Here is a 17506-nt window from a genome sequence, read left to right as displayed (position 1 = left end):
TTGCGTAATAGGGTTTCCGCCTTTCTGTCCTCTGGTTTCAAGCTCTCCCCCGTCTCTGACGGTACAAGGGCACTGGAAACCAGCGTGACTACTGGCTGGTCAATGGGGGGAAACTCCAAAAGTTTTTCCACCTCATCGTCGAATGTGTAGAACTTGCGCTCCAAATTCGAAGGGCCCTGAGCCGCTGCGGGGTGTTGCCAGGGTTTTTTGACTCCCTCAACGAAGATATGCGATGCCGGGATGTGGTCCGACTCGGGTTGGGGTTCTCTTAAAAGGGAAGCAGATGTCTTGCCGGTCTCCGCTTCTGGTGTCTTAGCCGCTCCCTGCAGGTCCATTACCTGCTTTGCCTTAAAAAGCAGAGTCCGAAACAGCGTGGGCTTAAACAGTCCGGCCACTGGCTGCTGTTCTGGGGTGTTCTCATCCTCTGAGAACTCATATTCTTTATCACTGTCCTCGCCAAAGTCCGGATCCTCTGAAAGAGACCCCAAACCCGAGGGGGGCGGTATTGGCCAAAGGCTTCTTGCTTGAGTCTGAGGTCGGTTCACTTGCTGGCCTGTCCCGGCATTCACTCCTTGAGCATAGACATTTGCAAACATCTCCTGTAATTCTGGAGCCATGTGCTGCCACGAACCAGTCTGGGGGCACAGCCCCGCCGCTGTGGGTGTAAATGTGGCAGAAGGTGCCTGGGTGCCCCTTCTTGGGAGCCCGGAAGGTTCAGGTCTAGTCCAGGACAAGGCTGGAGACGGGGCCTGTGGCAAAGACATGAACTGTCCCTCTGGGGACCAGTCACCCTCCTGTAGGGGTCCCAGGTGTCCAAAGGCTGACTGAGGGGTCCCAGGTTCAGGCGTGGTTGACTGTCTCTGAGTCAGAGGTATTGGAGAAGGGGAGGGGTGCAAGGCTGCCTCCAATTTCTTCTCTAGCGCCTTTATGCGCTTTTCTGCCTCTTTTAATGAGGCCACCGAAGCAGGGGACTGGGAGGGCTTTGACCTCTCCTTATCCTTCCCCTTAGCCTTCTCCTTGCTCACCACTGGGGAGCTGGCTTTCTCGGTATTGGGCTTATCTTCCATTGTACTCACAGCTCCGGTGTTGTAATAGGAGTATCACGAGAAATTTGCCTCTCAACAGCTTTGTCACGAAAGAAAAAATGGCTGCTGATGCTGGCCTCGCCCTTGCGGCTGCGCATTAGAGCCGTAGCCCAATTCGCGCCTCTCAGCTGCCGGAAGCCCTTCCGGATGGCGCTCTTGCGCTCCGTGGGGGGGTGTAGTCAAAATGGCGCTGCCCAGCGTTTTCGCGGGTCTTTTGCGCTCACCCCCCCTTTCGCCGCTTCTTCGGGCTTTCCCAGCCCGGTCTCGGCCCTCCAGGGCTCGCCCAGTCCAGCCGCGGCGATCCCAGCGCTGGCGGCGGCGGCGGCGGCGGAAGTCTCTGCGGCATTCCTCGCCGCTTTACAGCTGATTCGGGCTCCGGCGCTGCCTGCGAGCCCCTCCGGGGGTCGCCGTTCTCCTCGAGCCTCCCAGTGGGGGGGGCGGACCCCCCCACCTTCGGCTCGCAGCCCTTGTTTGACCGCTGAGGCCAGGGACTCCGGGCTGAGGTGCTCCTCTTGGGGGCAGTTCCCTCGGGGGGAAGCAGCCCCTAAGGAGATCGTTGGGGGTGTTGTCCGCGGAGGACAGAGACCCCTGCCTCCAACATTGATCAGATCTGTAAGGAGACAAAAGAAAAAAGATTAAACTGGTAATAACACCTTAAAATTTATTCAGCAAAACTCAGTATGTCTCTACTCTGGGACTGAGTTTTTAAAACTGAGCTCATGGGGGGACTGCAAGGGGGCAGTAACTTTTATTATGTAAATTTTTACTCAGTCTCTACCAATCGGATTGGTTAAATACCCATGTTGGACTCTCCTTCCAGATGCAGTGGAGAATAACATGGCATAGGTTCTAGGTTCTATCATATCTCAAGACCTAAAATGGTCACCTAACATCAAAAGCATCATCAAAAAAGCACAACAAAGAATGTTCTTTCTGCGCCAGCTCAGGAAGCTCAAATTGCCCAAGGAGCTGCTGATACAGTTCTACAGAGGAATCATTGAGTCTGTCATCTGCACCTCTATAACTGTCTGGTTTGGTGCTGCACCCTAACAGGATCGACACAGACTTCAGAGGATAATCAGAACTGCAGAAAAAACAATTGCTGCCAACCTGCCTTCCATTGAGGACCTGTATACTGCACGAGTCAAAAAGAGGGTGGGGAAAATATTTGCTGACCCCTCACATCCTGGACACAAATTGTTTCAACTCCTACCCTCAAAACGTCGCTACAGAGCACTGCACACCAAGACAACTAGACACAAGAACAGTTTTTTTCCGAACGCCATCACTCTACTAAACAAATAATTCCCTCAACACTGTCAGACTTTCTACTAAATCTGAACTTCTATTCTACTAGTTTTTCTCATCATTCCTTTCACCCATTTCCTCCCATGTTGACTGTATGACTGTAACTTGTTGCTTATATCCTAAGATTTTTATTAATATTGCTTCTTTGTTGCTTATTTGACCCCTATGACAATCATTAAGTGTTGTACCACATGATTCTTGACAAATGTATATTTTATTTTATGTACGCTGAGAGCATATGCACCAAGACAAATTCCTTGTGTGTCCAATCACACTTGGCCAATAAAAATTCTATTCTATTCTATTCTATTCTATTCTATTCTATAGTATTCATATCTTCATGGTTTGCCTTGCAAAGGCATTTCTTAAACAACAGCAGCAAAATATCTACACGACCTTCTCCCTCTTCATACATCTGCATAACAATAAATATAATAACTCTTCATATTGAATTACAAGATTAAACAAATTACTGTCTAAATTCCAGCCAGCAGAATAAAACTTGGAGAAAAAGAAAAATTGCAGTTGTAGACTGAAGCCTTAAAAATTAAATCATACCGACATTGTTGTTTGAAGAAGAAAATAATTGTACAATGTTAGCATGCATTCTAGCAGATGAAAAAGAAATACGAAACAGATGTAACAACCTCCCCCTCAAAAAATGAAACATCCATTCCAAATAATAAATTGCTTCTGTATTTAAAACAAGTTGACATTAATCACGATAACTGCAGTTCGTTTCATGCAATATACAGCAGATGTTTTTCACGGTATTGATTACAATACAGTAATCCAAAATTGAATGAAAAAGATGGGTAGCGATGGAAAAGCTTGTTAAAAAAACACTGAAGGTTCCAAATGAAGCAGGTTACCTATGACGCAGGAGACAGATGGCAATCAACTAGATTTTAGGCCATTGTTGAACAACCATGCAGTACCACAGAATGTTATCAGACTAAAAAAGTTAATCTCTGCACAACAAATCACTAGTAAACTTGTACAGACATATTTCAACAGATCAGAATTAAAGATCTAACATGTTATACAGTGGTACCTCTACCTACAAGCGCCTCTAATTAGGAACTTTTCTAGATAAGAACCGGGTGTTCAAGAATTTTTTTCCGCTTCTCAAGAACCATTTTCCACTTACAAACCCGAGCCTCCAAAATTGTAACCAGAAAACGCAGGGAGGAAACAGGGCCTCCATCCTCCCTGTGGTTTCCCCAATTGCACGCATTATTTGCTTTTACATTGATTCCTATGGTAAAATTGCTTCTTCTTACAAACTTTCCTACTTAAGAACCTGATCACAGAACAAATTAAGTTCATAAGTAGAGGTACCACTGTAACTCCAATATGAATTTTCACTTGGTTTCATATGTAATGTCAGTTTCTCCTACCTAATGGAAATAGCAGGATGTAGATCTCACATGGTTGGAGCATGAGAAAAAGGGGTAGAACTTTCCAAATAAACATAGGAGGGGATGGGAAAACCCTACGAAAGGCCAGTATTCTGAGCCTTCCAGAATGATGGAGATCATTAGCACTTTCACTAGATTTGAGATCTGTTCCTCCAGCCTGCTGAGAGATTTCCAGAAATCTTTCTTCCTAGTGCAGAAAGTTCTTCTGGTGTTATTTATTATCACAATTTGATTACATTCAGATTTTTTTTAATCCTAAAAATGTGCTTAGGGTAACGTAAAAATGGAAAATACACCTATATACATAAATGAATAAGTAGACCTTGTTTAATACTATCCTGTTTTGCAATTATTTGAAGTTCCAATGATGCTGAACAAGTAATTTTACAATCGAAAAGAAGAAAGAAAGAAGGAAGGAGGAAGAGAGGGTAGTAGGGGAGAGAAAGTGTAAGAAAGTAGGTAACAGAGGTGGAATAGTCATCTGAGATAGAAAGAGGGGAGTGGGGAAAATAAATATGGAGACAAACTGAATAATAGAAATTAAAATTTAGAATGCAATCTAGGTTAGTATAATTATTAAATATAAGAGATGATATATACATGTGGATTGATATTGAAGGTATACCGTATTTTTCGAGTATAAGACACACCTCCCCCCCCCCAAAAAAGAGGGTGAAAATCTGGATGTGTCTTATACTTTGAATGTAGCCCCGCCAAACACTCCACGCATTGCATTTTCGGGTGGTTCCAGGTGGTGGGGATCCTCACATGGAGCCAAGGAATTGCATTGAGAGAATCCCTAACTCGGAGGAAAAGAGGCAAAAGTTCAGAGGAGGGAAAAGGAGATGCTGCACTGGGATCGTCCCAGCTGCCAAAACACAGAGCCTGATTTCTAATGGAGTGAAGAGTGCAGGAGGGAGGGAAGGAGAGGTGGGAGGAGGCAGCGGCGGCCAGAGGTTGGAAGTGGGACGCAGAAGTCAGGGGTGTCGGCTTGTCTCGGTTAGCTATGCTATGAAACCTTCGACAATACCGAGCAGAGAATTTTAAGAGCGTGGATGTGTGATAAAGCCAAGACACAGACTTAGTTAAATAAGTATTATTTACATATAAACAAAATATAAAAAATCCAAAATATGCACGTAGCAAATACAGAACAATACAGAATATAGATAACAAGCACAAAGCTAAAATATAATAGATAAAGCACGAAGCTAAAATACAATAAGGTAGATAAAAGCACACAGCTAAAATACAATAAGATAAAGCACCTAGCTTAGAAAAACAACTCCCCCGTCTCAGGCAAATATCAAGTAACAAGGAAGTGACCAGGCACGATCATGAGCTTTTAAAGCTTCAATGAGGGCATAGCCTCCAACATTTATTCTGCAATTAAATGTTAACTCTTTGAGTACACATTAACCCTTTAAGTGACAGTACAGTTTTACAGTAGCAACTGTAACATTTAAAGTGACAGTACAAGTTTGGTACAGTTTATAATGTGCAGTTTAGAGTGGCAATCCCTAACCCACATGTACCCCTGTACTAACAAGGGGTAACTCTGGGAGAACTGCAGGGGGGTTCGCTTCCCTTGTAACTGTGGTAGGTCCAGATTCGAGAGATGCAGGAGTTCTCAAAGACAAGGAGCTTTCCAATAAGATCATTTTAAACAAGAGGCCAGAAAAGCTGCCACCTGGGCAGACTGCTCATCTGGATGCCTAACTAAGCAAGCGCTTGGGATCTCAAGTCTTGGTTTGATTCCAAGTTGCGCACAGAAAGAGAGCAGAGGATTTAATACAAAGTTTTCAGGTGGCAGACCCCTCTCCGTTTTTGGGGAGGGGGAATCTGCCACCTGGTATCTGTTTCCTCTAGATCCTCGCGTTTCAGGCACCCTTTTTGCAATTGGTGAGGGAGGCGTTCCTGAACCTTGAGGATGGTAAAAAACAGCTTAAAAGAAGGTCAAAAATCAGGTGGCCATGAATGTGTGCTGGAGCTGACATAGGGCAACGCCTCCTGTCACTACTGTATGCCCTCATCACTGGTCTAGGGTGACTCACATTACAATCAAATGGGAAATAACATCCTAAGTCTGTTGCAGTCATGAGATATTTTGCATTGCTTAGTGATGGAGTGTCCAATATCACTAAGCAAGACCTATTTGTAGTTCAAATTATATAAAAATCACATTTAAAAAGTATAAAAACTCACATTAAAAGCACTGTTTAAACTGAAGACAATTCAATTCAATTCAAACTGGTTACATTGAAGACAATATCTTGACATCATTTCTGAAAGCAGTTGTGTTGACCTATTAACAATTCTGAAGAAAGAATATTGTAAACAATAAAGAAAAAGACCCCCTCCCACATAGCATGTTCCTTCTCTAGATATTAAAAAGCAGACAGGCTCATAACATGAAATGTGTCCCTCGAGTTTCAAGTTCCATTGGAGTTAAATAAAATTAATGCTTTAAATTGTGCTCCCAAAACAATCAACAGCTAATGTAAAGTTGGACTATATAAAATTTTTAGAAGCACCAAGCATCCAGCATATTACAATAGTCATCTCATGTTACAATTTCCAGTATTACATTGTTATAAGCCGCCACGAGTCCTTTGGGATTGGCCAGCATAGAAGTCTGAATGAATGAATGAATGAATGAATGAATGAATGAATGAATGAATGAATGAATGAATGAATTTCTTCAATGGTAGAGACCTTTTCTAAAACAACTTTTTTGATTTGTCTAAAACATTTGCATTAAATTAAGAATCAGGCATTTGAGAAAAAGGAAATAGGTTAATAATTGTATTTAACTATATAGAAGAATAAAATAATTTATCCATTACTGTTACACATAAAAACAAGGAATGTATTAGTAACAATGTGATTTTTAAAAAATTATTTATATTTCATGTTTCTAGACTGCCAATCTCATTCAAGGACAGGCTCTGGGTATTATACAATATAACCAACATATAAAACAGCATGCATACACACATACACACATTTTTGTAGATTTTCAAACCAAAACCCGGGATGTTACACCATAGACATACTGTACATTACAAAACAGCTGATTAGCCTGAAGGCATCAACTGCCACAACTACTCAGGATGTCACCCCTAATCTGCAAACATCAACTAATCTGCATACATCAACTACATCAATTACTCTAGGTGTTACCCCCACCAACTAATCAGGATGTTTCAATACAGCCAACCAACCCGCTTGCAGCAGCTAAGCCAGCACTCCACACCCATCCACCAGTATTTATAGGAGGACAGCAGCTCAGACCACGCTTTGTTCACCCAAGTACAAAGCCGAAAGCACCAGCCTGAAAATGATGAGTGGGACCTCATCGAAACATCGCCAGGAGTCTATCAATCTTACACACACACACACAATTTATACCACCCAACTCCTCAGACTCTGGGCTAACAGCAATATAAAATTAACATTACAAGATCAAAATTAATTTAATAGTCTTTTTTTTAAAAAATGATGAGATTATAATATAAAATTTCAAAGAAATAATGGCATGACTTTACACTCTACCAATTTTCATTTTAATCAATGGCAACTTTCCCAACTGCAATCATAACTAAAGGGGTATGGCCACTGTCATAGCGAGATGAACATTTTCCTTGGGGGCTCCTGAGGAAATGTGGATATCTCAGCTGATTGGGTGGTCTTTGTTGACCTAAACCATCCTGGAGGGCTGGTGAATAAAAGAGGTATGGGCTGACACAAACAGGGAAATGTCAATTTTCCTGGGGAATCAACTGAAGCCATTCAAACAGCTGGGAAGACACCCATTAGAGCTATTACAAGCTGGGGTGGCTACAACAAAAGAAGAGAATGTGGACTGTCTGGGTGAGATGATTGCCTCGATCTAAGCATTTTTTGCAGGAGCAGTGTTGCAGCAAAGTGCTGAAACCGGGTGAGTGACTGGTCCACTTATAGATAAAATAAAAATGAGTCAGTAAAAGATATCCCAGAGTGCAAATTAGTGGCTAACTGGCAATTGGACCCAATGGGAGGGCTGGTCTGACGGTCACTTGTTCTACGGAAGTGGTGACCTTCCACTCCTCGAAAGAGCTACCAACCTCGAAAGCACTGTCTGGGACAGTCCCAAAATGCAGCTCTCTCAAAGTGGTGATCCTTTATTTGTGTGCCAAAGTAGTGCTGCGAGGTGACATAAGGTTCCGGGAATCGGAAAGTAGGTCTACGGTAATAGAGAGAAGATCTGTGATCCGCTCTCTTGAGTGGTCCTGCCATGACCTTCTTCCTGTCTTTTTTTTTTCAATTAACATTGGATCTAATGCTTCTCCAAAGAGCATGGACCCTTTATAGGTGGCTAGACCCATCACCACATAGACTTGGTGTCCATCTGCCAATTGCAGAGCCACAGCTGCCTCCTCAATGTAACAGAGAAGCAAATTTGCCCATGTTTAAGGTCGTGTCTGCAGTAAATTGGGTGGCGGCAACTAATTTATTTATATCTTGATGCAGACATGTATCCTGTGGTGGACCTTTGTCCCACAATTGTCTAAAGCAAATTAGAGAGGTGCAGTTAAGAAGAAGGTGGCCATAGCTGCCTTCACCACCCATGCTGCTGTCTGGTAGGGCCAGCCTTATAGAAGTGTCTATCATTGCTGGTCGAGTTGAGAAAAGCCCCAGGTAGGTCCCAATGTTTCTGGATGACCTCAGGAAAGAGAATTGGGGTGGGAATCTCTTCCTGTGCCAGTTTAGGCTCCTGGAAGAGATAATAAGGGGGATCATGAGTGGTTGCAGCTGAAGGAGATTGGGTTTCCAATTTATTAAATTATAATTCCTAATCTGATAGAAGGTAAGTAAGAATTTTAAATAACTTCCAGCTGACCATGTAGCCGAAAGACATATCTATTATCTAGCTAATACCTTCTATTAATGAATTATTTGAAAAGAGAAACATGTCATACTAACAACATATAAGTTGGCCTGATTTACAAGTTCTATAATCTCTTCTGGGGGAGAATAATATTTAGTCCAAGTTCAGAAAACGAAGCCTTACTTATACGCATAACAACTAAAAATAGTTAATTCACTATAAAAAGCTTATTTTCATGAATCAACATTTCTGAAATAAAGGAAAGAAATTAATCCTTACTCTTAATTAAACAGCTTTATTAAATTTCATAATTCTACACACTGTAGTATAACATTATACCACGGTCTTTCAAGACTGAAGGATGCCAATGCAATATTCTAACAGAAGAAAATATGTATATTTCATGGTTCAACTGATCATTGATTATGAGCTTAATTTTTTACTCAGAAGTGTTACATTACTTGATTAGGTAACATCAGTACTCAAGGGCAATGATAATGTTACCTAGTCAGGTAATGAAAAACTGGCAAACAAATCCAAGTTTAGAGAGCACCAAGGACTCCACTATAATATCAATACAGAAAAAACTGTATTATTATTTGGATGGATGGATGGATGGATGGATGGATGGATGGGCAAAGAGAGAGAGAGAAATTTGCAACACATGTTATAACATATATTGCAGGATATAAATAGAGAGAGATTTAAGAGTTTCAGAACTTCCAGTTTTTAATTGGAGAAAATATGTAAACCAATTTGTCAACAATCCCAACAAAGGGTAGAAAGTTGCAAGCAATATTTCTCCTCCACTATGCAATAGTTTTCATCTTAATGTACTGATAGTCATTGTTTAGCCTTGTTTAACCACTATTTGCAAAATAGTAAAAATAATTTTGCAACTATTCCTCACAATTATGACCTTTCCAAGTTACTGTAAAGCAAAGGAAAGCTGAAGACTACAAAATCATGGCTTTTCACTTAAGAAACACTTCACTTACCAATCAAGTTGCCAGTACTAACTGTGGTTGCTAAAATAAACAAGGGCCATGTAGCTTTGGTCCCCTCAGTTCTGACTTTCAAGAAAGTATTCTTGGTCTGTAGGACATTTCAAGAGCAAGAACTATCACCATCCTTTGTATTGCTCATTTGGATCACTTATTTTATTTTGTTTTATCTTTATAACATTGTCCTTCAGTATTTTATGTTTTAAATATTGCATACCTCCAGGACTCCTATAAGATTCAATAAGATTAAAATGTAACAACAAGTTGTGGATATTATTCACACACAATTCTTTTCTCAATTATATTATTATGTATAATTCATACACAATTGTTTCCTTTTTCTGCAATTCTCTCCTGGGAATCTGCATAGTTCCCCTCGTTGTCTGACTTTTTATTTAGCTTCCATCTGCATCAGCTGCATACTATTTTATCTCTGGACTATTTCTTCGGTTTTTGTAAAAATATTAGAAAGCAGCAGAGAAAAAATAAGCACAATGTTACTATAAGGCATAAATCTTCTCTTTAACCGCCCCAAGTCTTCGGAGAGGGGCGGCATACAAATCTAAGTAATAAATAAATAAATAAATAAATAAATAAATAAATAAACACACAGACTAATCCTGTGTGCATTTTTGTAAAATCGATACATAGATTATACATAAATATTGACTGTGAACAATCACCCTTAAATATTATTAGAAAATTAATTTTAGATTACCCTGTATTCTGAAGGACAGTAAAAGCTTTAATTTGATATAACTGTGCTGAAAACTGGAGGTCAAAACCACTCGTGACATCCCTTTAATTGGCTACCCTGATAGGTAAGAATCTAAATTTCAGAAGTGACTCACTTTCCTTTATTAAGTGCATGAAAAAGGACTTAGGAGTCCTCTGTGTATGCGACAAGGACATAAATCATTATAGTAATGTGAAAGTGATGAACAACAAAGTAATAAAACAAGTCCAATTAATTGTAAAAGTAAGACACCAAAATGTGCAAAAACTTGGTTTATAAAGAAGCTAATGAGCTTCAGTATCCAAGTACATTAATTTTGGAACCTGACCTTTGTGAATCAATAGGAATCTTAAGAAACAATTTAATATTTGATTTTATTGTATAAGATTAGATGTCTGCAGTCTTAAGCCTTGAATTAACGGTGGCATTTTAAGTATAAGGTGTTCTTAGTTATTATATTGAAGCTTGCTTCTGTGAACATCAGGTAATACTGCTATTATTATTATTATTATAGTCGACTGCAAAGTCAGCCAGATGTTTAGAATGAATTTGACATTTTTATCCTTCTATTGAGTCCTTTCCAAGGAAGTGGGATACATAGATACAGTGGTACCTCTACTTAAGAACTTAATTCGTTCCGTGGCCAGGTTCTTAAGTAGAAAAGTTTGTAAGGAGAAGCAATTTTTCCCATAGGAATCAATGTAAAAGCAAATAATGCATGCAAACCCATTAGGAAAGAAATAAAAGCTTGGAATTTGGGTGTGAGGAGGAGGAGGAAGAAGAGGAGGAGGGCAGTCGCTGCCGAAGGAAGAAGGTGAGGTGACGGGAATAAAAACAATCCAAAACTTTAAGGCTTTTTTTAAAAAAGAGGGACTTTGAGGTGGTGAGGAGGAGCACGCGCCTCCCATACATCTGGCACGAGGCTGCCTCCCATATACTGCGCCAAAGAGAGAAACCCAGGGGGAATGGCAGGAAATTGGCCGGACTTTCGTGCCACTCTCAAATTTGCTGGGAAATTTTTCCGGGCTCGGATTCTTAAGTAGAAAACGGTTCTTAAGAACAGGCAAAAAAATCTTGGAAAAAAGAGGTTTTCATCTAGAAAAGTTCTTAAGTAGAGGCGTTCTTAAGTAGAGGTACCACTGTATTATTATTATTATTATTATTATTATTATTATTATTATTATTATTATTATTAATTAGATTTGTATGCCGCCCCTCTCCGAAGACTCGGGGCAGCTCACAGAATAGATACAAACATAAGCATTTAGCACAAATCTAATAATTTAAAATAGACTAAAAATCCTAGTGTGACACACAATCATACAGTCCAATCACATCATACATTACATTTATTGGTCAGGGGGGGCAAGGTCTAATTGCCCCAAGCCTGGCGACATAGATGGGTCTTGAGGCTCTTGCGGAAGGCGAGGAGGGTGGGGGCAGTACAAATCACTGGGGGGAGCTGATTCCAGAGGGCCGGTGGCCCCACAGAGAAGACTCTTCCCCTAGGCCCCGCCAAATTGTTGTTTGATGGTGTTAATGGTATTGTTGCAGGATGTGAGTGGTTCCAAGTAAGACTTTCTTTTGTAGTTGACCAGCAGTATTCGAATGCTGCCGCAGATGTTTTGAGATTACAACCAAGGCAGCTACTGACAAAAAAATGGAAACACTTGACTTTTGGGAATCATAATGTTTGAAAATGTTCATATTACAATGATGGGATTCAGCCAGTTTGGGCCAGTTCAGGGGTACCAGTAATTAAATTGCTGGCAACAATTTAGAATTTAAACAACAATTTAAATGTTGTTTAACAGCCTAATTGACAGATCAAAATTTTGTCACTGTGCTGATTTTTAAAGTGTTGTCCACTGGGTGTTACAGTGACATCCAGTGTGATGATAACACTGGGACTAACATGGCCTGTTTATGCCTTAATCTTTCAACTTCATTGTCTTCTACTCTGTCATCCCCTGCTATTGCCACATCAATTATCCACACTTTCTTTTTTCCAACCACAATTAAGACTGATGTCTTTAACTATTTGTATTCAGAAATCTTGCAATGTTTAAACCTGCTTATTTTCAACTTTTTCAACTTTTTCTTTTCCTATATGGCTGAGTTGCACAACAAAAGCATTTCCCAACAATATTAGCCTTGTTAACTAAAATTGCTCAGTCATAACTTTTAGTGATTTTTGATATTCCTCCCTGAAAGTTTCCTTCGAAGACTGGTGTCCTATGATACCACACATAGAAGGCCATCCATGCTAATCTTTAATGTCTTTTCACCCTTTTCACTATGTCATTCAAAAGGTTTTTGAACATCAAGTAAGGTTATTTTACTATTGTAATGCTGTCTTACAGCTTGTTTTAGTTGTAGTCTTCACTGTTTTCTGAATTTATTTTTTGTCAGTAAAAGTGTCTGTGTGTTCTCTATGGAGCACACGGGAACTGAAATCCACACATTCCTTTGGGGAAGCTGTGTCTAGCGTTTGACATGTATGCACTATTTAATATTTAAATAGGCACATCAATTCCTGAATGTTTTCTGGGGAGTCAGGGATAGGATTGAGATCTAAGATAAAATACAAAAAAATAGTATAAGGGCAGACTAGATGGATCATGAGGTCTTTTTCTGCCGTCAGTCTTCTATGTTTCTATGTTTCTATCTATTTAATTTTTTTTCAATAAATTTTATTAATTTTCTTAAAATAGACAAAACTGACAAACATACATTTAACATAAAAATTGGGTTGTATCTTCCCCGCTTATTCTAGAAGTAAAATTTCAATACAGAAAAAAGAATACATTCAAAAAATGCTTAAAATCGACTTATTACTTTAAACGAAAAGAAGAAATTTGTTTAACTTTTTTTTTAACAAATCTTCATATATAAACTAATGTTTTCTGGGGAGTCAGGGATAGGATTGAGATCTAAGATAAAATACAAAAAAATAGTATAAGGGCAGACTAGATGGATCATGAGGTCTTTTTCTGCCGTCAGTCTTCTATGTTTCTATGTTTCTATCTATTTAATTTTTTTTTCAATAAATTTTATTAATTTTCTTAAAATAGACAAAACTGACAAACATACATTTAACATAAAAATGGGGTTGTATCTTCCCCGCTTATTCTAGAAGTAAAATTTCAATACAGAAAAAAGAATACATTCAAAAAATGCTTAAAATCGACTTATTACTTTAAACGAAAAGAAGAAATTTGTTTAACTTTTTTTAAAATAAATCTTCATATATAAACTAATTCTAGCATAACTCTTAAATCTTATCCCTACTAATTCTAACATAACACTTAAATCGTATCTCTATTAATACAATTCTCTTATTTATTTATTTATTTATTTATTTTTACTTTTAATATTTCTTCTTGTTTATCCATATATACACTTTGTTCCATATCTCATAAAATTCTGTTTCTTCTTGATCTTTTAACCGTCTTGTCATCATATCCATTTCAGCGCAAACTAATATTTTTTTAATAACTTCCTCTTCTTTAATTTTTTATAAGCTTTGACTAATTTTGGACTTGTCAATCCCATTTAAATAAAATGTATCCTTCTCCTACTTCATATCAGAATTAAATCTGCCATGTATATACATACTATTACAGGTTACATATTAAATTGTATGAAACATATTACTTCTAAATAGTAAGTTCAGGTAAGAAATTCTATATAGAAGTGAGAAAAAGATGCCTCTTCTGATTCCCCTTCATTTGCCATAAGGTCCATCCGTAGCACCTTAATATCAAGTCCTGCCTTCTCTATATTCATTGTTAGTACCAAGAATATATTTCCATTGCACTGAGGAAATGGGCATCTTCTTGATATTTTGAAAAAAACTTAATATATATTTCAAAAACTTTGGCTATCTTAATATTTTATTTCATTACTCCTAATTATTACAATCTACCGTGGCACAACACATATATAAACATATAACACTAAATAGATTTTTTCTTAAAAAATCCAATAAGTATATAATGGTGGAAGGAAATGCTTTCTATTAATTTTAAAAACAGAAAATAGTTAGAATTTTAAGAACTCCTTTCTAATCTTTTATATTCACATTGAAGGACATCACCATAGCCACTCCAAAAGAAGATTGTTGTGTTCTATCTTCATTCCTCCCCCCCACACACAAACCAGTTGTATAATCTGATAGTAGCATTGTGCAGCATAGCCTCTAGGAGGCAGAGGAACATTAATAAATCTTAATTGCCTATTTTGGTAAGAAATTTCACTGCTCTCTCAATTCCATTTTCTTTTTTAGTGTTTGTTATCAAATTGTGTTGCAATATCATTTTAACTGCAGCAATAGCAATAATGAATGGCCTAAATGTAAACAATGCTGGAGAATTTTATCAGGAGCCTGTGGATATTTCTAAAAGCCTCACATAATTATAAAAGATACTGCTAAGAAAATTTATGAAGTCAGCAGTGGTCCTTTCATATATGAAATATAAATGAGATCCGAATACATTTTTCCTAATGTGCATGTAGTCTGAATTTGAAGTTTAAACAAAAGACTACAGTTAGTATTTCCAATGACTAACATTTTAAAAAATGACACCAGCAAAGTTGTGGCAGAACAAGCATTGAATAGACAGCTACAAAGTATCTGCCCTTTATTTTATTGTGTTTGGGGGTAAATGTGAGTTTTATTTATGCTCAGATGAATAATTATTTGAGAACTTTCTAAGTTCTTTTCCACACTTCTAAATTGACCAGTGGGCTATAGGACTGTAAACATCTGATGACCAATGGGCTACAAGACTATAGGCATCTATCTAGTAACCAATGGCTACAGGACTATAGGCATCCGGTAACCAATGAGCTACAAGATTGTTGGCTGTACAAACAGGGCCAGCAGCTGCATGCTACTGGAAGAAAACTTGTTTATCTATGGTAAACATACAAAAACTGAAAATGAAGAAATAATGATCTGTTGTTATAATCAAGTCCAACAAGAAGAGGATATTTGAAACAAATGCACTAGTTCTGTAAAGAATAACTTCTAGAATTGGAAATAATAGAATAGAGGCTAACTGACCAACTTCTATTTTTAATACAAAATAAAGTACAGGTAGTCCTTGAATTACAACAGTTCATTTAGTGATTGTTTGAAGTTAAAATGGCACTGAAAAAAGCAAAATGGCCATTTTTCACACTTATGACCATTGCAGCATCTCCATGGCCATATAATTTTCATTTGGCTGCTTGACAAATGAATTACATTTATGATGGCTACAGTCTTCTGAAGTAATGTGTTCTCCTTTTGTGACTTTCTGACAAGCAAAGGTAATGGGGAAACCAGATTCAAACTCAGGAAGTCCAGATCTAAAATACTTTTAGTATGTATTATTTATCAGAGCTTGCATTTGCGGAAACTAGCCTGTTTGTGCCCAAGCAGCAAACCAGTCCAGCCAGCTCACCAACCCAACCAGTCAGCCACAGACCAGTAGAAATGGAGTTGAAGTCTTCAATGAAACACAGCAGCAGTAGGAAGTTGTGGAAAAATATATTTACTTCTTTATACTACTGCTACTGTCTATACTATACATACAATAAACTCATCTCTAACTAGTACCTTCCTACAACTATCTTAGTTCAATAACTCACAGGAACCAACTTGTACAGCATTTCAGCTTCTTCAAAGCATATTTCCACGAACAGCAATAGCACACACAGCTAACAGCGAACAGAACAGAGAGAGAGAGAGAGCAGGGAGCTCTTGCCTAGCTAAACACTTTACAGATAATTACTAAGTTGCTGCATGCTCAACTGCCTCTGAATAACAGAGGCCTACTTTTTCAACAGAGGCCTACTTTCTGCATTAAGATATTACCCAGGGATATTTAATTCCTGACATTATTTATTAATATTTTCAGACTTTCAGTAAGACTTTATCAGTCTATTGTGTATTACATATATGTGTATGTTTTTGTATGTATATGTTTGAAAACTTGAAGGAATTTTGCTTGTATCATTTCAATTTATATTGACTAGTTCCTAATATTTTTTATTGCTTATTTGTACCCGGATTATCATTAAGTGTTGTACCTTATGATTCTTGACGAATGTATCTTTTCTTTCATGTACACTGAGAGTACAGTATGTGCACGAAGAAAAATTCCTTGTGTGTTCAAATCACACTTGGCCAATAAAATTCTATTCTATTCTACTCTATTCTATTAATGTTGTGAAGACTAGTATTCAGGCACCACAAATTGGAATATTACTTTACATTTTCCTTCCTTCCTTCTTTCTTTAAAAGGGGTATATTTGTAACACACAGCAAATGCAGTTTAAGGAAAGTTTTGTTGCATACGGGCAAGGTTGATCTGAAGGTGGTTCAGAATTTTAAAACAACTTCATTAGTTGTTTATAAAGCACACCACTCAGGGAACAAAGGGAAGTGAATGAACTTGTTGACAGTTTAAATCAAGTCCCTGCTGTGGCAGTAACTAGTTAAGGCAAAAAGCCAATTTTGTCTTACTCGAGACGGCCTAAGAATACCTTTCCATAGAACCTATTTTTTTTCTTTAAATAAAATATAAAATGACAGGAAAACAGTATTGATTTTTGTAAATATATGTAGAAAGCCATTACAAAAACATGTTACTAAGATCCTTTTAGGCTTTATACTAGTTCAGGAAATTACAGGAATAAATTCTTTGGTCCTTAAAACGCTAAAGTAGTTTACAGTCAAGTGATTTTTGAAGAGGAAGTGTTATAGACATTATTACTCTTCTGGTTAGCTGGAGAGTCAGCCAGGTTTATAGACTGGGTTTGGCATTTTTATCCACCTATCAAGTCCTTCCCAAGGACCTAGGATAGGCAAATGGTTTGCTTTTTTAAAAAAAGTATTAAAGGTAGTGTTACAGAATGTAAGCTGTTCCAAGTAAAGCTGCCTTTTGCAATTGACTGATGGTTATTTTGTAAATGCAGATAGTGTTCATGTGATGTTCCAGATGTTTTGGGTTGCATCCAATATTAGTAGTAGTAGTAGTAGTAGTAGTAGTAGTAGTAGTAGTAGTAGTATTTATTAATGATTTTTTATTATT

At 38.2% G+C, this 17506-nt stretch overlaps 1 protein-coding gene across 4 annotated transcripts in view; it reads right to left on the bottom strand.

Moving 5' to 3' along the window:
- Positions 1 to 16130, bottom strand: part of SNTG2 (syntrophin gamma 2) — a 249146-nt gene extending 233016 nt beyond the window's left edge. For all 4 annotated transcript variants that reach the window (XM_070732927.1, XM_070732929.1, XM_070732930.1 and 1 more), the window contains exon 1: positions 16062 to 16130. In XM_070732927.1, the coding sequence (XP_070589028.1) occupies positions 16062 to 16082 (21 nt within the window). In that variant the 5' untranslated portion in view covers positions 16083 to 16130. The remainder of the gene's footprint in view (positions 1 to 16061) is intronic.
- Between the last annotated feature and the right edge of the window lie 1376 nt (positions 16131 to 17506).

The sequence above is a fragment of the Erythrolamprus reginae genome, chromosome 1, assembly GCF_031021105.1.
Source record: "Erythrolamprus reginae isolate rEryReg1 chromosome 1, rEryReg1.hap1, whole genome shotgun sequence".
Lineage (NCBI taxonomy): Eukaryota > Metazoa > Chordata > Lepidosauria > Squamata > Dipsadidae > Erythrolamprus > Erythrolamprus reginae.
This window is presented reverse-complemented; position numbering and strand designations above follow the sequence as displayed.